Genomic DNA, 23408 nt, shown 5'->3' on the forward strand with positions numbered 1-23408 from the left:
GAGGGGTTGGAGGAGGGGGGTCCCGGCAGGCATGATGTCACATGAAGCCTGGCCGGGACTCTGCTTCTGCCAGTCTTCCTGTATGCTGCCCTCCCTCTGCAGCAGTGTTTCCCAACCAGGGTACCTCCAGCTGTTGCAAAACTACAACTCCCAGCAAGGGAGGGACGGCAGTCTCTGTCTCTCTCTATCTCCTGTGTCTCTCTGCACTAAAAAGTCAATGCTGAGAACCAGGGGCGGTGGGAGCAATTACAGAGGCAGTAATTAAGATGAATGTCAGGGGGGGGGGGGCACAGAGCAGGTAGTGCAGTGAGATAATACAATGTATAAGATAACGTGTGGTGAGGGGCAGGGAGAACACAGAGAAGGGGGGAGGGGGAGGTGACTGGCCTCTGTTATATGAGAGGCATGTGCAGGCTTGTAGCTCACAGTGCTGCTCCAGGCTGGGAGCGAGTCCTGAGCTGAGAATACTGAATTTCCTGTGGAAGGACCAGAGCTCTTTCAGCATTAGTCCTAAAAGCTGTACACTTACTATGAAAAGCATAGGAAGCTGCCTGCAGACCAGGCATAGAAGAGAGACCCCTAGTGGCCAAAAGTATAAAATGAAAAAAACGGTATACATATTAATATTTTTTAATGAAGATATATTACAATATGTCTTCATTAATGATTATGAACAACATATTAAAAGTTTTTGTTGATGACAGGTACTCTTTAACATGTCCAGGTAGGTGTGGCCAGTGACAATATTCTTAAAGAAAAAAAAGGAATAGTAGACTTTGTGCCTGCTAATTACACAGCACACATTTACTTTGGGCAAGTCCCTCGTTTGCTTGAAAAGGGTACATGGTTTTTCTGAGCCCCAAATTCTAACATTGTGGAGATTGACCTCTCCACTGAGGCTGGGGTTCAGAGATAAAACTACCTTTTACCTGTCAGCGAATTCTCTTCTATAATCTATTTGGTTTAAAATGCAGATGTTTTTGGAAGGTACGCCATACCATGGATCGGGATACCTGTAGTTCCATACTAATCTGCCTGTTCAACCTGCTAGGACTATGCTTGTATACGACTCAAATCCACACCAACACTATCGACCATAGAAAATACTCAAGTATCAGAAAAATTTATCTTTATTAGTAGCAAAAATAATGTAAAAAGAAGTAAAAAACATATAATGATGAGGTACAACAGGATGCACAGGCAGAAAAAAGCAGGAGGTGAGGGTAAGAGTAAAATGATCACATATTTGTACAGTTATACAGCTGGGTATATGTAACAATGGTAAAAAGAGGTGAAATTTCAACATTAAAGTGCACACTGATGATAGAGGTATATAACCAGTGGAGCTGTGCTAATGCACAGAAAAATATCACATGTACGAATGAACTTCTGTGGGAGGGACAATGGCTACTCCCACAGGTAACAATGGTATAACAATGCAAGAAAAATGTAAACAGATCAGCAATAAATAACAGGACACCTGGACATGCACGCCGGAAGCTACCGCTCACCTGTAACCCCGAACGCATTTTCGCAATGCTGCTTCCTCAGGGGGCTCAAATATTGCTCAGTGTCTCCTTTTAGCTTTAGGACCTGAAGCTCCCAAGTTTAACAATATTTGATATGATTTTCAAATATATTGTATTATCACCTAGGATGCTTTTATCTAGACTATTCTGAGTACCCTTGTTAGAAGTGTTCATGCAGGCACTATCCCATAATTTCAGCAAGTATATTACACCCCACAAGAGCTATTCCAAATTAGAGCATTAGACCCCAGTGTACAGTATGTTATGGAGGAGGGATAATCTCTGCATATTTTATAGAAGTAACCCTAAAAGGAGTACTCCGCTGCTCAACGTTTGGAACAAACTGTTCCGAATGCTGGAGCGGGCGCCAGGAGCTCGTGACATCATAGCCCCGCCCCCTCATGATGTTACGCCCTGCCCCCTCAATGCAAGTCTATGGGAGGGGGCGTGACGGCTGTCACGCCCCCTCCCATAGACTTGCATTGAGGGGCGGGACATCATGAGGGGGCATGGCTATGAGGTCAAGAGCTTCCGGCGCCGGCTCCAGTGTTCGGAACAGTTTGTTCCAAATGCTGAGCAGCGGAGTACTCCTTTAATCTAGTAGGATTCCAGGAAGTCAGGAATAGAGATGTATGGGCATATCTGAAACCACAGAATGCAAATCTTCTGTAATACTTATTGACTGCACTATTATTTCCATTAGACAAACTTTCCTTATAACCTTATTTTATTCTCTGGTTCTGAAAAATGTTAGTGGTGGTTGCAAGTCACTTCGAGCATTCTACATGAAGTCTGCCTAATGTTATTATATGATGAAATTATATAGTGTTAATTTAAAGGGGTTATCCAGGAAAAAACTTTTTTATATTTATCAACTGGCTCCAGAAAGTTAAACAGATTTGTAAATTACTTCTATTAAAAAATCTTAATCCTTTCAGTACTTATGAGCTTCTAAAGTTAAGGTTGTTCTTTTCGGTCTAAATCCGCTCTGATGATTTAGGTGTGTCTCGGGAAACGCCCAGTTTAGAAGAGGTTTGCTATGGGGATTTGCTTCTAAACTGGGCGGTTCCCGAGACAGGTGTCATCAGAGAGGATTTAGACAGAAAAGAACAACCTTCACTTCAGAAGCTCATAAGTACTGAAAGGATTAAGATTTTTTTAATAGAAGTAATTTACAAATCTGTTTAACTTTCTGGAGCCAGTTGATAAATATAAAAAAGTTTTTTCCTGGAATACCCCTTTAATTTCTTTTGACTCCATAGTGACTACAGTGTTACCTTTTTGGGCTATCATGAACCCCTTAAGGATGCAGGGTTTTTCCATTTTCGCTTTTTCCTCATCACCTTCTAAAAATCATAATGCTTTAAATTTTGCACCTACAGACCCATGTGAGGGTTTTTTTTTTGCACCACCAATATCACTCTTTGTTATTACAATCATTTCACTACAAACTCTATGGCGAGACCAGAAAAAATATATTTGTGGTGCAAAGTTGAAAAAAAAAAGCCATTTTGGAATTTTGTATTTTTTTTACGTAAACGCGATTGACCGTGCGGTCTAGTTAACGTTATATTTTTATAGTTCGGACATTTGCACACGCGCGATACCACATCTGTTTATTTTCATTATGTTTACATATTTTTATATGGAATTTGGGAAAGGGGGTGATTCAAACTTTTAATATGGAAACGGTTAAAGGGTGTTGTTTTTTGTTATTTTTTTTACTTTTTATTCAACTTTTTTTTAACACTTTTAGTCCCCTTAGGGGACTTTTAGGAGGAACCGGTAGATTACTCATACAGATCAATGTGGTTTCATAGAACTACATTGATCTGTGAGCTCTGCGCTTGATTGATAAAGCCTGGTTCAACCTGGCTCTATCAATTACAGAGCCAGGACAGCCGTAGGAGTAGAGGTAAGCCCTCCGGCTACCTCCACAGTGGATCGCTCCCCCACGATTGCGCTGCAGGGGGTGATCCACCCCACTGGACCACCAGGGACTGGTTAAAGGTCCCTTTTAGACGCCGCTGTCAACTTTGACAGTGGCGATCTAAATGGTTAATAGCCGGCCACGTGTCGGCTATTAACAAGAATCAGCTGGGAGGCGGCCGGTATGGTGCGGGCCCGAGTTAGGAGCCCACGCCATACACCGCTTGCCGTTGTAGGACGAGTCGGCTTGTCCTTAGACGGCAGCCGGTTAACAATGGCTGTTGTGGTTTGTTTAGTTGTCTTTCCAGTGAAGACGACCATTTATTTAATTGGATAGCAGAACAGAGTGATCTGGGCCCCTTGCTTCTATCTGGGTCAGTTGTTTCTAGATCCTGACTTGTGCACATTTGTGTCTGCGTACAGTACAAGAGCTGGTTCTTAGAAATGTAAAAGTGAAATAAAATAAACCACTAGGTGTCAGGCATGCAGCAACTGGGATTTAATACTTACAGTATGTTAGCTCCAGCTGCTATAGTTACAAATAAGCAATTCTTTATATCGAGTAGAGCTATATTCTGTATAAGGATCTATTCAAATGTACAGTATCCTGCACCTATTTGATTCACAGGATTAAAAGCTGCAGATTTGAAGCTGCGATCAGTCATTTAGCATACATTGAACTCTGCATCATAATATCTGCAGTCTAACATTACATTATTATGTGTTATGTGACATGAATACCAGGAATCTATTACACTGACACCTGGCATGAAGTGTGATGTGTTAGACTATGTTTACACAGCAGAATTTCTGCTATTCCGCTCAAATTCTGCTTAGAAAAGCAGACTGCAGATTTTTCAAGGTTTTGTAGAATTTGAGCAGAAATCCAACGGACTCTTAAATGGAATTCAACAAAAAAAAGACATGTCTTAGAATTTTGTGGAACGTGCTATATCTTCCACGGAAATTCCGCTGTGTGAATGGGACAGTGCTGTCCCCATTGTACTTTATGTGCAATAAAATTTTTGGAATATCTGTGCAGAATTTTTCCGCAGACATTCCTCTGCGTGAACATGACCTAAGGCATAAACTTCATAGTTTTTGCCTGCATCTCAGAAGGAAAAGATGGTAAGCCAAGGATCTGAGCTACTTTGGCAAAAAAGATATAATAATGGCTAGATGACTGGGTCACAGCATCTAAAAAATGAGAAGTTTTGTGGGGTAATCCTACTGTGCAGTGGTTAATACCTAACGCAAGAGTCATAGACTCTTTTAATATGTTTAAAGCGTACCCATCAGATCAATCAAATAAACCAAATTGTTATATGTTGCTCAGTATCTCATCCTGATCATGTACATGTACTTTTTTATGTGTCTATGACCTACATTTAATTTTATCCACCAGAAGCAGGGGGGCGGGTACTCACTGTGATAACCCCTCCTCCCCCTCCCTTACTCCTCAGTCCAGTGCTTCCCAACCAGGGTGCCTCCAGCTGTTGCAAAACTACAGCTCCCAGCATGCCCACACATCATTTGGCTGTACAGGCATGCTAGGAGTTTTAGTTTTGAAACAGCTGGAGGATATGATTGTAGTCCCCCTTTATTACACACACACACACACACACACACACACACTGGCTTCATATATTCTTACACATACACATTAGATAGACACACTGATATACACACATACACATATACACACACACACACATGCTTGGACACTTACTTTTTCATCTGCAATGCATGTTTCTTCCGCTCTCATTGATGTCTGCTGTGTGAGATCCCGGCCAGCAGTCTTCCTGCTCCTCCCCCTCCCCTTCTCTTCACATGAGTCTCTGCAGTGTGTACAGCTCCTCCCCCCTCCCCTCCTCTTCACATGAGTCTCTGCAATGTGTACAGCCCCTCCCCCCTCCCCTTCTCTTCACATGAGTCTCTGCCCCTCCCCCTCCAAAATGTCCTGGAGTCCAGGACAAAGCAGTGTAGACAAAAGTACTGAATGCATTCCAGCAGGCAGGGGGAGGCAGTTCTTTGACTGGCTTTTTCTGTATGAAATACTGAAAGTTTTCTAATGAAAGCAATCGCAAAACCTATTGGTTTTGCATGCTTTACAACATATCAAAAGTTTTTATATCTGACAGTGCCTATTTAAGGAGCAAAGGATAGCCTGTTTGGCCCAATCCCACAGAATAGCTCCTCCAGTGCATATTGCTGAAAAAGTAACTGCTAACTATAATAGAAAGGTGCCAGTCACACAGTACATGTCAGCATGCTGTGTATAGGATGGCGTAGCTACAGGCTGCTCAGGGTGCCCATGTTAAACCATGTTCACTGCCAAATGAGTCTGCAGTGGGCATATGAGACTTAGGACTGGGCCATGGAGCAATTTAAGAAGATGGCCTGGTCTGATAAATCACATTTTCTTTAATGTCATGTGGATGGCCGGGTGTTACCTGGGGAAGAGATGGCACCAGGATATACTATGGAAAGAAGGCAAGCTATCGGAAGTAATGTGATGTTCTGGACAATTTTGTTTTGAAAACCTTGGGATTCATGTGGATGTTACTTTGTCATGCAAATCAAGTATTCTCCCACATGGCAGCGGTATAAAGGAGTATACAACAAAGTGCTTACATGACTTCTAAGTTGCTCACGTGTCAATCCAATTGAGTATCTGAAGGATTTGTTGGAGAAAAAAAATTGATCCTTGGATGCCACACCTCACAACATACAGGACTTAAAGGGTAGCTCCCACCATCCTATATTTTTATTTTGCTATCCCGTTTCCCCCCCCCCCCCTCTATGGCACTAGCCTGTTCCCTCCTACCCCCCCCCCCCGCCCTGCATAATACCCCGTTCCCTCATTACACTTGCAGTTACTGCAGAGTCCGGCAGCGGGTGTGCAGGGACAGCGGCGGCAACGAGGCGGTGGTGGTGATGTGCGGGAGGAGTGGCCTCCCAGCCAGTGGCCGGGGAGCCAATGCGCTCGCTCCCGCCTGTCTGATTGACAGGCAGGGAGCGAGTGCAGTCTAACTGAAAAAGGACTGATTGCCACTCCAAAATCAGTCCTTTTTCAGTAGCCTGTTTTTAAATGTAAATTAAACCTTTTTAATGAAAAAAATAAAAAATAAAAGTATATTAGAGATATGTTGTAGTACATAAGTACTACAACATATCAAAAAATAAAGTTGGTGACAGTGCCCATTTAAAGAGGTTATCCACAATAAGACGATTTTAGTGCTTCCCTGCCGGACAGTAATGGACATGCTAAGGATGAATCCATGCTTGTTTTGGAGCTAAATGGTTATGTTCTGAGTCAACCATAATGCTGGGGCTATCTTATTGTGAACTGGCTATTTCCTGTTGGAGACCCCTCACTCAATCTACATTAGTCCATTAATGTTTGTAAGTGTGAGGTCATTTTTTTTCCTCCCACACATCAGCCACCCCACCCATTGAAACACACCTGTGCAATAGACCAGTGTTTTCTAACCAGGGTGCTCCCAGCTGTTGCAAACCTACAATTCACTGCAGAATGATCTACCTACCACCCAGCAGTCTGTCCACTAATTGAAGCAAAGACAGGCTCCCTCTGAACACCTAACTAGGGATGTAATGTCACGGGTCACACTTCATCCTGGGAAAACCTGAGGCAACATACATTTTGTATGCTGTTAAAAATAAACATTTGGCCAAAAATCACAGTAAAATTGCGAGACCACCATGAAACACAGGAACAGACACTATATTATGAACTACACTAACTTTACAGCCCTGTAGCATAGTCAAATAAAACAAAATTACTGGAATACCCCTTTAAGGAATCTGCCGCTAACTTCTTGATGCAGATAACACAGGATTGTGTTGATGGTCCACATGGCCCACGTTTACATGTTTACTCAGTGGGGGAGATTTATGAAACTTTGTGCAGAGGATCAGCGAATCAGTGGCCCATAGCAACCAATCAAATTCCAGATTTCATTTTTACCCCTTAATGAGGCAGAAATTTTTTGTAAAATTTTTTCCTTCTTCACATTTTAAAATCCATAATTTAACCCCTTAAGGACGCAGGACGTAAATGTACGTCCTGGTGAGGTGGTACTTAACGCACCAGGACGTACATTTACGTCCTGTGCATAACCGCGGGCATCGGAGCGATGCCCGTGTCATGCGCGGCTGATCCCGGCTGCTGATCGCAGCCAGGGACCCGCCGGCAATGGCCGACACCCGCGATCTCGTGCCGGGATCAATACAGATCCCGGCATCTGCGGCAGTTCGCGATTTGAATGAATGATCGGATCGCCCGCAGCGCTGCTGCGGGGATCCGATCATTCATAATGCCGCACGGAGGTCCCCTCACCTTCCTCCGTCCGGCTCCCGGCGTCTCCTGCTCTGGTCTGTGATCGAGCAGACCAGAGCAGAAGATCACCGATAATACTGATCTGTTCTATGTCCTATACATAGAACAGATCAGTATTAGCAATCATGGTATTGCTATTAATAGTCCCCTATGGGGACTATTCAAGTGTAAAAAATTTTTTTACAAAATGTAAAAGTAAAAGTAAAAAATAATTTAAAAATCCCCTCCCCCAATAAAAAAGTAAAACGTCCGTTTTTTCCTATTTTACCCCCAAAAAGCGTAAAAAAATTTTTATAGACATATTTGGTATCGCTGCGTGCGTAAATGTCCGAACTATTAAAATAAAATGTTAATGATCCCGTACGGTGAACGGCGTGAACGAAAAAAAAAAAAGGCCAAAATTCCTACTTTTTTAATACATTTTATTAAAAAAATAATTATAAAAAATGTATTAAAAGTTTTTTATATGCAAATGTGGTATCAAAAAAAAGTACAGATCATGGCGCAAAAAATTAGCCCCCATACCGCCGCTTATACGGAAAAATAAAAAAGTTAGAGGTCATCAAAATAAAGGGATTATAAACGTACTAATTTGGTTAAAAAGTTTGTGATTTTTTTAAGCGCAACAATAATATAAAAGTATATAATAATGGGTATCATTTTAATCGTATTAACCCTCAGAATAAAGAACACATGTCATTTTTACCATAAATTGTACATTGTGAAAACGAAACCTTCCAAAATTAGCAAAATTGCGTTTTTCGTTTTTTTGGTTGCGCCATACATTTTATGATATAATGAGTGATGTCATTACAAAGGACAACTGGTCGCGCAAAAAACAAGCCCTCATACTAGTCTGTGGATGAAAATATAAAAGAGTTATGATTTTTAGAAGGCGAGGAGGAAAAAATGAAAACGTAAAAATTACGGTAAATTGTCTGAGTCCTTAAGGCCAAAATGGGCTGAGTCCTTAAGGGGTTAAAATATTCCATCTATAGACTGAAATAAGGGCTTGTTCTTTGTGAGACCAATTGTACTTTGTAATAACATTGTATTACCTGCAGTTGTTAGATTGCTAACACTGCCCAATGCTGTGCAGAAACAGATCTGAAAGCATGGTCGTCATTTCAGCTCCCCCAACCCCTTAATTTTTCTACTTTAGGTTCCACAATCAACTTTAATCATAGGATTTAACCCCTGCATGATCCAGCTAGTTTTGGCCTTCAGGACCTAGTCCGTTTTTTCAAATCTGACATGTGTCTCTTTAAGTGGTAATAACTTTGGACTGCTTTTACCTGGCAAAGTGATGATTGTCGAGACATATTATACTTTATATTAGTGGTAAATTTTTGTTGATACATGTATTGTGAAAAACTCAAAAATATTGTGAAAAATTGGAAAAAAAAATAATTTCTCTATGTTTGAAATCTCACTTCTGTATTTTTTTACTTCTGTACAACAGCTCCCCCCCCCCCTAGTGTCTAGTGCACAAAACATGCAGTAACAGGTTTTGGACACTAGGGGGAGCTGATGTACAACTAAACAGCTCGGGACGGGTAAGGGACACCGGGGAAAGGGGGACAGGTAAGGGACACTGGGGTCTCCTAGCAGAGCAGTGTGTGTGTCCCGATCCCTGTGATCGGGACACACAAACTGCGCTGCTCAGGATTTTTCTGTGCGAAACGCTGCCATCAGCTAGTCAGATTTGACTAGCTGATAGGAGCGATCGCTGTGAGGGGGGGGAGGGGGGTTGGGGGGACAAAATCACCCTAGGTCCCCAGGCAAGATGGCTTGCTATCAGTGATAGCCACCATCTTACCTGGCGCGGCGGGATGATGCGAGTAGCGGCCAGTATTTGCATGAGGTACGTGTACGCCATAGGTCGGGAAAACCTTCCCAGTCATGACGTACATGTATGTCATGGGTCGGGAAGGGGTTAAAGAGTATATAACCTCTAAGCTGTGGCCTCTGCTATTGATACCGGGGGCTACCTGGCGGAGAGTGGGATCATCATACTCATATGTCCTGGTGAGGTAAAGGGTAATAATGGCCCCTGAAAAATGAAATCTGGAATCTGATTGCTATAGGCATCTTCTCCACTATTGATAAATTTCCCTCTATGTCTCGATTGCATGCTGTCAAACACTCTCAATAGTAGGTTCTGTAGCACATCTTTCTCTCTCCAGTGACCAAAGAAAGGAATATAGCTGTGTAGACTCAATGATGTAGCCTTTATATGTTTTGTGACTTAGTTTTTAACCCTTATTTTGTAACCAGGGCTAGAAGGTGACTGGCTTGAGACCTTTAATTCTATGGATTTAATGAGCACATCCTATATCTATGTAGATAATTGACAGTAATGATGTGTATTCAAGGGGTTATTCGGCAGAAGTTTTTTTTTTTTTTTTTTAAAGAAGCCCAGGTTGTCTGTCATAAAAAATAAAGCTGTACATACCTTCTGTGCTCCCCCACTGCCTCGAGTGTAGTAATGACTCGAGTTATTGGCTGAGCGGCAGTTGAAGTATTGGACCCTAGCACCAGGAAGAGGAGAGCAATGGAGACCAGGAGCGGCATTACCAAAGGCAGAGGTGGAGTGCTGAAGGTATGTACAGCTTTATTTATTTATTCTTTTTTTTTTTTTTTTTTTACAGACAGCCTGGGCAACATTAGATAACAAACAAACAAACAAAAAAAAAAACTTCTGCCGGATTACACCTTTTAACAATTCAGTTTGTATAAGAGTCCACCTTTATATTGCTTTGCTATGAAAAGTTCAGATTCTTTTCAGTGTTTCTCTGTGAAAACATATATGGAATCAACCATTTTACTGGATAGAGACTCCTCCATAAAAGAGCTGGTTGTCATAGAAACAAGTTACCATGTCATTTATATGAAGACAATAACCCGTTGATACTATGATCTATATTTATGGCAAGGCTGAAGGTATATACAGTATATATTGTGAGAAGGTGAAAGGCGTCGTGGTGGATGGACAATATCTGTCACCAAGGCTCCTGGCCTTGGGGAAGTATGAGCCGGTATTTATTTAGTGTCTATGCTGCGATGCAGACTGACACTATGGCCGTAGTATGGCTGGAAGGCAAATCCGGGACGGCTCTTACTGGGAATGACCATGTGCAGGGTGGGGGTCATTCCCCACAATCCAGGCTGCCTTTTGTTGGCCTTAAATGCAACCTGTTTCACCAGCTGAGGGGGATTTGCTAGTTGCAGCTCTGCCAGAGAGAGCTGTATGTGGAGTTCTTCTCTACGGTTGCTCCAAAGTTGGAAGCTGGTGAACAGTCTGCCTGGAGGCCTGGAAAAGACTTGCTTGATGCCGCAGGAATATTGGCCCATGTAGACAGGATAGCTCCTTGCAGTTGTGTATAGAGATGAGCGAACTTACAGTAAATTCAATTCGTCACAAACTTCTCGGCTCGGCGGTTGCTGACTTTTCCTGCATGAATTAGTTCAGCTTTCCGGTGCTCCGGTGGGCTGGAAAAGGTGGATACAGTCCTAGGAAAGAGTATCCACCTTTTCCAGCCCACGGGAGCACCTGAAAGCTGAACTAATTTATGCAGGAAAAGTCATCAACTGCCAAGCCGAGAAGTTTGTGACGAATCAAATTTACTGTAAGTTCGCTCATCTCTAGTTGTGTACCCTGCCACAGGATAAACAGCTGTCATGAAGGGATTAACTTGTTTGGCCGCAGTTATTTTGATAATCTCTACTGTTCATTCACAGGTATCAAAAGACCCAGTCTGTGCAAACAAAACATTCCCCACACCACTACATGACTGTACAAAGCCTGTTTGTCAGAATGATCCTTGACATCCTCCTCTGACCATATTGTGATGTGAGTTGTGCACAGTAGCCTAGCATTTACACCCCGTTTACAACAAGTTCCCACCCATCTTATAACTGAAAAGTGCATAGTCAACCAAATAGTTGAACTAGTGGCAGAGCAAGAAACTAAAAACATGGTTAGAACCATGGCACTACGAGACCACATGTACTCTTTAACTATACTTACATTTCTAGAGATGGACAGCTTTGCTTTCTTGCTTTGCCTCCCGTTGTCAATTGGTTTTTATATTTAGTTTTGTTGGAACAATTTCCAGTTAATAAAGTACTCTCCAGATTGCTTTATCCACGTTATCTTCCCACATTTTCTACACGTCGCCCACGGACCACTGAGTCTCTGTTACACAAAGTGCTTGTTCTACATCAAAAGCAATGATTTCTGAACTATCAAGAATAGTACATCTTCCTAAAAAATAAGCTTTCCAGGCAGCCAAACAGAATTTTCACTTTAGAGTCAATCTTTCTTGCCCTATTTCATCCATTACTCAGACATATGCCCAGAATGATCATACCATGGATACCTTTTTTTTTTCTTTTTAGAACACTAGAAAAATGGCCACAGCTTATTCCTGCATTTTGACATTTTTTTCTGATGTTTGGAATTAGCCAATTTTGTATCCTGCAGCAGTTTTTTCACTGCCTTCAGGGTACCATTCCGTGGGTAGGATGCTTAGCACCCGGTCCACAGAGTGTAAGTAGGTGAGGAGTGATGTATAGGATCACTACTCACCTCCCCAGGCTGTATAGTATTCAGGGGTGCATAGTGTACCCGTGTATACAGGAGCCAGTAATCCCTTCACTATACTGACAGGACTGCCTGCTCCTAAAGACTCTTTGGGTAGTATACAGGATACACAGCTATCTATAGATGGCTGTATATACTGTATACAGAAGACGAGGTCCACTACCTCCATTGCTCCTATCCCAGCCAGGTCCGTGTAGCTCCGCACATAGCGATGATGTCATTAAGGGTGGGGGGGGGGGGCTACAGACGGGACCCAGGGTGGTAAGTCTGAGGCTCTGTTCACATTGTACATTTTGCATAATGTGAACAGACCCTTTTGGCAGTGTCTTCCCAGACAGGGAGACTCCAGCTGTTGCTAAGCTAAAACTCCCAGCATGCCCAGATAGCCAAATGCTGTCTGGGCATGCTGGGAGTTGTAGTTTGGCAACAATTGGAGGCTCCCTGTCTGGGAAGACATTGCATCTCTCCCTAGCGGAGAGCACCAAAAATGTACTGTATTTGGAGACACTGCCAAAAGGGTCTTTTCACATTATACAAAACGTACTATGTGAACAGAGCCTCAGACTTGCCACCCTGGCTCCCGTCTGTAGCTCCACCCCCTAATGATGTCATCACTAGGGGGGAAAGCTACATAGAGCCAGTCGGGACAGGAGCGAGGGAGGAAAGTGGACCTCATCTTCTGTATACACTGTATGCACATCTGGGCAGGGAAGGAGTGCAGCCCTATTCTCACCCACTCCTCTGACCCTACCTACTTGCCTTTCTGCCCTAAATAGCGGATTGACAACCAGGGTGATGCTTTCTTCCTAAATATGTGATGGAAGTCACCGTCAACCAAATAAACTACAAAAACAGACACAAGTCTGGATACAGTCAGGAAACACACAACTAACGGAAATAATACTAAACAAACACACACAATAGTCAAAGTCAACTATCCGAGTCTGAACCAGGAAATATCAAAGATGCCAAGTCGCAAATACAGTAGAAAGGTCAGAATGCCAAGCCAAAAAGTCAGGAATACAGGTAATAACACTAGCTACTGGAGAAACCTCTTTCACGGGCAAGGTCTGAAGGCACATTGCAGGTTTAAATAGGCAGTTACACAGGTGAACTAAACAAGGTTAGCTGACCAGACTAGAGCTAGGCATAGCCACAGCAACCTGATAAACAAAAGACTCTTAGAACAGATTAACCCTATGGGTTCTGACAACACAGCTATCTATAGATTGCTGTATATATTGTATACCACACAAAAGGGTTAACCTAAGTTAACTCTTTCCTTGCTGGGCTGATGCATAGCTCTCAGCTCAGCAGGGGTTTAAGGGAACCAGCAATGTGTATACTGTATACACATTGCAGGTTCACTGTAAATTCTTGCTGGGCAGTAGATATATGAGCTGTGCTCCCAGCTGTGCTCCCAGCTCTGTAGCCATGAGCACAGTTGAGTCACGATCTATGCAGGGACATTTTCCAGAGCAGCTATGCTATGCATACCTACTTCCCTGCTTAGAAAAACACCATAGTATCAGCATGCTGCGATTTTGCAAAACTGCCAGTTCACAGCAAAACACCGGGGTCAAAGGAAAAGTGAAAAAAAGAAGAAAAAAAAAGCGCAAAGTGGGTTTGATATTTTACCTATTAACTTTCTGCTAACATCTGGCCACTGCATTTTTCCCATGGAAAAACACCATTTAGCCGTTTTGGTGTTTTTTGGGGGGCAAAACGTCCCAAAAAGACAAGTGGAAACATAGACTAAAAGTGTTGTTTCATGAACACAAACCCTGTCCAACTATATTATATGTATGAGCCAGACATGGATCTACTCTGTATGGTGGTAAACACCCAGCAGACCTAACTATATGTGATAAAGATGGCTATAACTTCTTGTAATGCTACATTTCACCTTCAGTGGCCACTGCAGGGAAATTAATGGCTGACTGTGATTTTTCTGGCAATAACAGCTGATCAATGCTAGTTAGAGAAGCAGGGCACAAAAAAACTCCTTTAATCTGGCCTTATAAAATACCAACAGTAAACTGAGTAGAAGGATTGGCATCCAAATAAATTGAACAATTAGAATCATTAGTTCCATCTTTAGAGAATGTAGAGACAGAGTGAAAAGTTTCCTGAAATGACACCTTCTCTTTATTATATTAAATTATCTGTATATTTTTACTGTTCCCAACCACGGCAAAGCTTTTTTATGTGATTTGTAATGCTTCATTTCCATTAGTTTTTTTTTTATTAGAAAACTGTCACTGTATTTTTTTAACCAAAGCCAGAAGTGGATCCATGAGGGAGAAGTGGTGTCAGCCCTTCCTTCCTAATTTCCATATATTGCTCTGGGGACTGAGGGGTCAATGAACTAATGAGATGCATGTACAGATTAAGGGTCAAAAGTTCCATCCAGCCATGCTCTCACTTTATTCCCTAAAAACCTTCAGACAGGTCTAAGGTCTATATAAATGGTCTGCACAAAAGATACAGTAAAAATTGTTCCTTGTAAAACTCTCTATAAAGACACGAGGGCACACCCTTCATCTGGTAGAGAAAAAAAAAGAAAAAAGGTCCAATTTCCAGAGGTGAAGAACCTTCTTTACCATAAAAACTGTAAATCTGTGGAACAGTCTACCTCAGGAACTGGTCACAACAAAAACAGCTAAGAGCTTTAGAACAGGCTTAGATAAATTCATAAAACAGAACAATACTATGTAGAAGGGTAGAATTCTTGTCTAAGGTTACCCATACCCCTTCACTGGAGTAACATCTTCTCCCTTTGAACTTGATGGACATCTTTAGAACTGTACTGCGTAAAACTCTGAACAGTGATTGGAAATGAGCATTACGTATTATTATCCTATGTAAAAAATGTCTTGATATTAAATAAACTTTTTACTGCTTAATGTCCCGTGCTGTTATTTTTGGTGAAGCGATAATTCTTTTCTTGCAGGCATCTACCTGCTGGGGGCACCACTGTTCCTCTTCTTCTCGTGGAGATGAAAAATGTATATGAAGCAGCAGGCCCGCTGACATAGGGGGCCCACTATTAATATTCTGTCAGCTGGCCAGCCCAGCCATTCTGTCATCTCAATTCATGTGCAGCCACAACCCACCCTGCAGAGAATTAAATAAGTGTACCCAGGCTGCAGGGAGACATTTTTACCAGTTCATTCTATTGATTTTACATATTTTCTTACACAACAAAATTCAGTTTATTCACTTATCAATGTGAATTGAATCTAGATATTTAGGCCCAGGCAATCCATCTACTATTTGTAACTAGTACGTTTGCTTCTATAAAAAGATATAGGTATCACCTTACAAAGTAAAAGACTTTCCAACAGTCCGATTTGAGCTGTAGGCTGCTGATTTGTGTTTGTCTTTGGATACCATATGGTGGGTCATTTCATGGTCACGTATATTGCTAAGCCAGATAGGACTGATATTTTTATATTGTTTTGGTCAACTGGCAACCATATGCTTCTATGGATGCCCATGTATGAAAACATGATCCACAATCTAATGCGAGAACAACCCAACTAACCCCCGACATTAGCTTTTAGCAAAAACAAGGATTGGGCTGCTTATCTCAACCTCCTTATTGAAATAAACATCCAACACATAGCCAAGTCCTGCATCATGTTTGTAGGGGGATAGCTGAATCGTGGTATTAGTCTGCTTGGTTCTCTGAAGTTCTCTGTGAAAACAGTTTTCCAGCATCTGATGCATATCCGTGGATAATTATATGGCAATAATCTACTTTATATACTCATTTATTGTACAATAAGGTTTGTGGGTGTGTATGCACCTACATGTGCTGAACACGCATAGACATATTGTTTGGATGAAGGCCATGTGCAGGATAGAGAGGAGCTAGCTATAGTCAAACAATTGCAGCACACGTATGCTTCCAAACATTTGGCATTTTTATAATGTATATTCATTTTCGAATGGAAATACCACAATTTTAAGCAAACATTGCACAAGGTGCTCGCCATTATAGGTAGTAGGACAGTAATGTAGGTATATCCTGTATGGAAAATGATTAAAGAGAAGCTGTCAGGTCCCTGGGGCCTCACACACCAGCTCCAGGATCTGACAGGTGAGGAGAACACCGGATTTCAGCAATTATTTTAGATAAAAAGATTTCTACCAATGCATATACAAAAATAATTATTTCCGTGTGTGTGCTCTCTTTCTTTCTCTTTATCCAGCCGTATTTCTTAACCTCAACAATATTCTCATAAGAGCTGCTCACCTTTCTTCATTGGCTTCAGACAGCAGAACAGAAAGGGTGTAGTCACATGTTCAGGTTTTTAGATGCCATGTTTATTGTGGAATTGAAAAGAAGACAAGATCACTGTCTTTTCTTAATATGTGTCCTCCATTGATAATCCATTCCTGGCTTTGACTTCAAGAACGGCATAAACATAAATGTGGGAACACACCCAAATTCAGTAAAATGTATGCCTTAATCTGAACACTAGGGGGATAAGCAGGCTATGGATTTTCTGGGCTGTAGAGATGTTTCACCACCATATTTTTTTCCAATACTAACAATAGAATCTATTTACCACGCTTAATATAAGTGATTAGTAACATTTATGGAGACCTCTAAAAAAGATGTTCTGTACTGAAAAACCTGAGGTACCAGCATGGATCAGTTTATTGGGTGTAAGGAACTATTCTAGTTTGTAACACACCATTAGCTAAATTTACCATAATGTGCACAGAATTTTTCTTTGTACTTATTAGAGACAGATTTTTTATTACCGTATTTTTCGCCATATAAGCCGTTGGCTGTCCGGGCATGCCAGGAGTTGTAGTTTTGCTACATCTGGAGGTCTGCAGGTTTAAGACCACTGGTATAGGAGGTAATACTCACGTGTCCCCGCCGCTCCGGACCCGTCACCGCTGCCCTGGATGTCGCCCTCCATCGCTGTCGCTGTGTCCCCGTCTCTGCTGCCGGGTATCCTCGCTCTCCGTCGCCACCATCACGTCGCTATGCACACCGCTCCTATTGGATGATGGGACGGCGTGCGCGATGACGTGATGACGACGAAGGAGAGCGCCGGCCATACAGGGGATCCCGGCACGTAGCAGACACTGAGGAGGCAGGTAAGGTCCCTTCCGGTGTCCTGTAAGCTGTTTGGAACACACCGCGATTTCACCGCGGCGGTCCCAAACAGCCCGACTGAGCAGCCGGATTAGTGTCACTTTCGCTTCAGACGCGGCGGTCAGCTTTGATCGCCGCGTCTGAAGGGTTAATACAGGGCATCACCGCGATCAATAATGTCCTGTATTAGCCGCGGGTCCCGGCCGTTGAAGGCCACAGGGACCGCTGCGATAGGACAGGTTTTAATGTGTATTTGCCGTATAAGACGCACTAACTTCCCCCCCCCCCAGTTTTGGGGAAGAAAAAGTGCATCTTATACGGGGAAAAATACGGTAAATTTTTTTGTACACCGTTATAGAGGGTAATCATACTCTGGTTTTCTGAACAGCATTTAGAGATATGCAGTCTTACATGTCGACCCCCGGTACCAGGAAAAGTAATGCATCGTAGGCCAGTATGACTTTTTATATTAAAGGAGTTGTGTTGTGAAAAATAACTTATCCCCTATCCAAAGGATCCCCTATCTTAGTTATAGATCGCGGGGGGGTCCAAGTGCTGGGTCCCCTGCAATCTCCCGAACGGGGCCCCGGCAGTTTCCTGGAAGGGGGCATGCCGACCCCGCACGGACTGGCGGCCGACACCCCTCCTCCATGTATCCCATAGAGATACATGGAGGGGTTGTGTCGGCGGAGGCTTCCTGCGGGAGCTGGAACGGCCGCTTCCAGCAGACTGCCAGAGACCCATTCAGGAGATTGCGGGGGTTCCCTGCACCCCTCCCCCTGCGATCTATAACTTATCCCCTGTGGATAGGGGGCTAAGTTATTTTTCACCACACTACTCCTTTTACAGTGCATCATTGTATTTGACATTATTGAACATAGACACAATTATTGAACATAGACACAATATTGTACACAGTTATAAGGTCATCTACTTCATGTTATCCATGATTTGTCTTCAATATTGTTACTAGAGCATAGGGCTGGGTTTACACATTGTATTTTTATTTTTTATGTTTAGGCAAAATTAGGGGTGGGTTCAAAACACAGAAAAAGTAGCAGATCTTTCCATTATAGTTTTTCCCAATGGCAGTTGCACTGGTTTTGGCAAAAAATACTGACATAAAAACAACTCAAATGCTGACCAAAATATTTTGTGTGCGAACCCAGCCTAAATGTTAACAGGTGTTATTTTTACATGTCACTATATTTAAAATAAATAATCACTTTTATCTTTGTCACACTTTATCATCACATACAGGATGTTTACCCAAAATGTTTTTGGTTTACATATAGGGCATTGCAAAATAAGAGATATCATTAAAAGTACAACAGATCCCACAAAAAACAAGTCCTAACATGGCTCTCTCAATAGAAACGTAAAAGAGTAATGGCTCTTAGGCTAGGAGGACCTGGTGCTCCAGTCAGCCCACACACCATTTATTTCTATAGGAGCCCCGGAAAGACTCGAGTATAGCACTCAGGCCATCCTGTGGATAGGCGACAAGTTAATTTTGAGTTATCCTTTAATCAATTTTTTAAAGAATTGTTCGTAATGTTTCAAAATTTCCGTTTTACTATCTATATTTTAAAATAATCCAGAAATCTTGAAGTTTCTATTCTGCCCACTAGGCCATAGGTTAAGCTGAGACTTCCTGTTCTGTTCAGTTCCTGTTCAGATTTCCCAGCAATGCCTTCCTTCTCAACACAGACAGAAGTACAGTAAATAGTGACCCCAGTATATAGGTAACAAAGGTACACAGAATTGCTGTTGCTCACAGATCAGCTGTGCACTCCCCATAGAATGACCTCTGAAATGTTCTCTGAGCATGCCGAGACCCCTTTCCAGTTCATCTAAATGGGTGTGTTTCTATGTAAGCATTACAGTGGGGATCAAAAGTTTGGGCACCCCAGGTAAAAAATTGTATTAATGTGCATAAAGAAGCCAAGGAAAGATGGAAAAATCTCCAAAAGGCATCAAATTACAGATTAGACATTCAAAAGTTAGATTTTATTTCCATCATTTACACTTTCAAAATAACAGAAAACAAAAAAAATGGCGTCTGCAAAAGTTTGGGCACCCTGCAGAATTTATAGCATGCACTGCCCCCTTTGCAAAGCTGAGACCTGCCAGTGTCATGGATTGTTCTCAATCATCATCTGAGAAGACCAGGTGATGTCAATCTCAAAGGTTTTAAATGCCCAGACTCATCTGACCTTGCCCCAACAATCAGCACCATGGGTTCTTCTAAGCAGTTGTCTAGAAATCTGAAATTGAAAATAGTTGATGCTCACAAAGCTGGAGAAGGCTATAAGAAGATAGCAAAACGTTTTCAGATGTCAATATCCTCTGTTCTTAATGTAATTAAGAAATGGCAGTCATAAGGAACAGTGGAAGTTAAAGCAAGATCTGTAAGACCAAGAAAAATATCAGACAGAACAGCTCGCAGGATTGTGAGAAAAACTATTTGAAACCCACATTTGACTGCACAATCGCTCCAGAAAGATCTGTCAGACACTGGAGTTGTGGTACACTATTCCACTATAAAGAGATACTTCTACAAATATGTTCTTCATAGAAGAGTCATCAGAAGAAAACCTCTTCTACGTCCTCACCACAAAAATCAGCTTTGAACTTTGCAAATGAACATATAGACAAGCCTGATGCATTTTGGAAACAAGTTCTGTGGACCGATTAGGTTAAAATTTAACTTTTTGGCCTTGAATGAGCAAAGGTACGTTTGGAGAAGAAGGGGAACAGAATTTAATGAAAAGAACCTCTGTCCAACTGTTAAGCATGGGGGTGGATCAATCATGCTTTGGGGTTGTATTGCAGCCAGTGGCACAGGGAACATCTCACAAGTAGAAGGAAAAATGGATTCAATAAAATTTCAGCAAATTTTGGATGCTAACTTGATGCCATCTTTGAAAAATCTGATGTTAAAGAGAGGATGGCTTCTACAAATGGATAATGATCCTAAACACACCTCGAAATCCACGGGGGATTACATTAAGAGGCGTAAACTGAAAGTTTTACCATGGCCTTCTCAATCTCCTGACCTCAACATCATTGAAAATCTATGGATAGACCATAAAAGAGCAATGTGTGACAGACAGCCCAGAAATCTCAAAGAACTGGTAGACTTTTGTAAGGAATAATGGGGAAAGATACCTCAAACAAGAATTGAAAAACTCTTGGCTGGCTACAAAAAGCATTTACAAGCTGTGATACTTGCCAAAGGGGGCAGTACAAGATATTAACTCTGCAGGGTGCCCAAACTTTTGCAGACGCCATTTTTTTGTTTTCTGTTATTTTGAAAGTGTAAATGATGGAAATAAAATCTAACTTTTGTTGACATATTATAATAATGTCTAATCTGTCTGTTGTTTAATTGTTTGAAAACCAATAAAAATATGTTTTAAAAAAAATGTTTAATCTGTAATTTGATGCCTTTTGGAGATTTGGAGATTAATACAAATTTTTACCTGGGGTGCCCAAACTTTTGATCCCCACTGTACATAGGCAAGATGGCAGCCCCCCATAATAATGTACAAAAAATAAAAAACGGAATAGGTAAAGATCTTAGCTATTGACGCTACTGAGCCTTTATATGTTGGATCTTTTGTGCTGCCCTTAAACTTTATAATTGTTAGACACATGTCCCCTGTTGATACAGAGCGATATGCGGTCAATACCGATGATTTTATTGGCCACACAAAGGATCCAATTAACCATTTACCTATTCATTGTCTGATCACTGGCTCTTTTCCATGGGCCAATAATTGAGAATAAGCATTCCTTGGATGCATGCATCCTCCCTGTCACTTCTTGGTCTCAGAAGGAAACATTTGTCAGTTGACTTCCATTCTTTTCAGCAGTCATAAAGCACACACCCTTCTATACTGGGTATAGAAACAATAATAAAAAAAGAAGTGTATGCCTGTTATATGAGTTTTAAAAAAGTAAAAGCTTAAAATAGCTTCAACATTTAAAAAATACCACCTTATTTCTCTTTTACAGATAGCTATAAAAGAGTAATTATAAAATAATTTCCCGCTATTGAAAATCCTTTCTCCAAGAGTTATTATTGAGGGAATGAGGCATCAGCATAATCCCAGGCTATATTCGTTTTACTCTCTATTTCATCCTATCTGTGCTAGGGGTGTTTCTTATTGCTTAGAGCTTTTTATTGATACCCTTATTCAGATATATCTGTGCAGGTGACAGGTTTTCTTCAGGTAAATCACCTTATACCATAATGTATTAAAGTATTCCATCGTGTATGAGCGTGTCAAAGGAGGAGTGGGGGTTTAAAGCAGGTGATCATCTGGTGGGTTCCGGAATATAGAATGTATATTTCCAGCAGGAATTTCCAGTTTGTGTTCTCTGCATACTGTATGCAGAGTCACGTTTGCTGTAAGCCACTTGCTACGATGGCAGCCATATGAATATTCAGAGAACTGCTATTGCTTGTTCACCCTTGTATTTGAATAGAGCGAGGTCAGAAGCAGGTGGACCGGACGCAGCCAGTGCAGCTTCAGCTTCAAGCTGCAATAATGTAATTAAACAGAAACCCAAAGAAGAGAGGGAAGGAAACATGTCATGTGCTCAATCCGAGGCAGACCTAGCAGCGGCAGCAGCAGCACCAGCAGTCATTAAGTCAGACTGCACCATTTTTATTCCTACTCTGCTGTGAGGTGCTTGTGGAATTTAAAGAAGATCTTCCTCCCCTGCTGACGTCTCCGAGGTGGCCTCTTCCTGGCTGTAGTCAGAGGACGCAAGCTGTATTGAAAGGTCCCAGAAGACCTTTCTGGTTTGGTGAGGAGTTAAAGGATGGACTGTCAGCTGGTCTGAAGCTCGCTTTATACACAGTCAGTGACCATCTGGGACCTTGCCAATGTGAAAGAGCAGATCCTCTAATCTTTTTTCTCCCCAATCTTGCCTAGGTCTTGTCATTGACACCTGGTCTATGTTAGGTTTCACTGGTTCAATGCTCAGTGGGCTCTGAGATGCTCTCTCGTCTGATGGCTCCTGCAGCATATGGACACAAGCTGTAATTTATCTGTGGATTGGAGGATTACAGTGGAAAGTTCTGGCTGACAGCCACAGACTTAGTGGGAGAGAAAAAACCCTGGATTGTTTATTCCTGTGGTAGGAGCTGAGTCCTTGAAGCTGGTTCTTGCCTCCTCAAGATGGCTCATGCTGCTGCTTCTATTAAAAAAGTCAGAGAGCTGGAGCTGTCTACGGTTGAAGAGAAAGAGAAAGAGAGGGAAAAGGAGAGGAGAAGGCGTAAGATCCCTAGGGATCGCATAGATCGAAAACGCAAGGTATGAAGCCTGTACTTCCTCTATTCAGTCACATTGTAGCTCATGATGACAAATCTGCTCATAATAATCCCATATAGTGCCTGTGCCATCCTCCTTCTCCCTGGTATTTCTGTGTGCTGTCCATGGCTGTAATACTAGAATCTGTCTCATTGATATGCATATCTGCAGTCACATTAAAGGGACTCCTTATCACTTTTCACGTATTAAGCTGGCCAGCCTGTTTTATTCCTAGGGTCATGTATATATGAATATTCATGGGGCATGCCAATCTGTTGCTGAGCTTAGATTTATCATGTACACCTCCCTTATAGAGATGCAGAGTTTCCCCGCATCAGTGAATCCTCTGAGCAGACCCCACCTTCCTCATGTTTGATCATATCAGCTGGGCACCATGCTATTGCAGAACAGCTGTAGGGAGACACCATGTAATGCAGATACAGGTGTGGCTATAGGGTTTGCACAGGGGTAGAAGTATAAATGAAGGTTATTATAGCATGCAGGGAGGGTTCTTCTTGGACTGATGCTTTTACACGGAGGT

The 23408-nt window shown here is 42.0% G+C and overlaps 1 protein-coding gene across 31 annotated transcripts in view; it reads left to right on the plus strand.

Moving 5' to 3' along the window:
* The window catches only part of ANK2 (ankyrin 2), a 634142-nt gene that overhangs the window by 328080 nt on the left and 282654 nt on the right, over positions 1-23408 (plus strand). For 8 of the 31 annotated variants that reach the window (XM_056565064.1, XM_056565055.1, XM_056565123.1 and 5 more), the window contains exon 1: positions 22017-22870. The exons of 3 other annotated variants lie outside the window; for them this stretch is intronic. In XM_056565064.1, the coding sequence (XP_056421039.1) occupies positions 22736-22870 (135 nt within the window). In that variant the 5' untranslated portion in view covers positions 22017-22735. Of the gene's footprint in view, positions 1-22015; positions 22871-23408 lie in introns of those variants that run through there. 20 more of the 31 variants (XM_056565223.1, XM_056565258.1, XM_056565287.1 and 17 more) reach the window with 7 other exon arrangements.

The sequence above is a fragment of the Hyla sarda genome, chromosome 1 (genome assembly GCF_029499605.1).
Source record: "Hyla sarda isolate aHylSar1 chromosome 1, aHylSar1.hap1, whole genome shotgun sequence".
Classification (NCBI taxonomy): Eukaryota; Metazoa; Chordata; class Amphibia; order Anura; family Hylidae; genus Hyla; species Hyla sarda.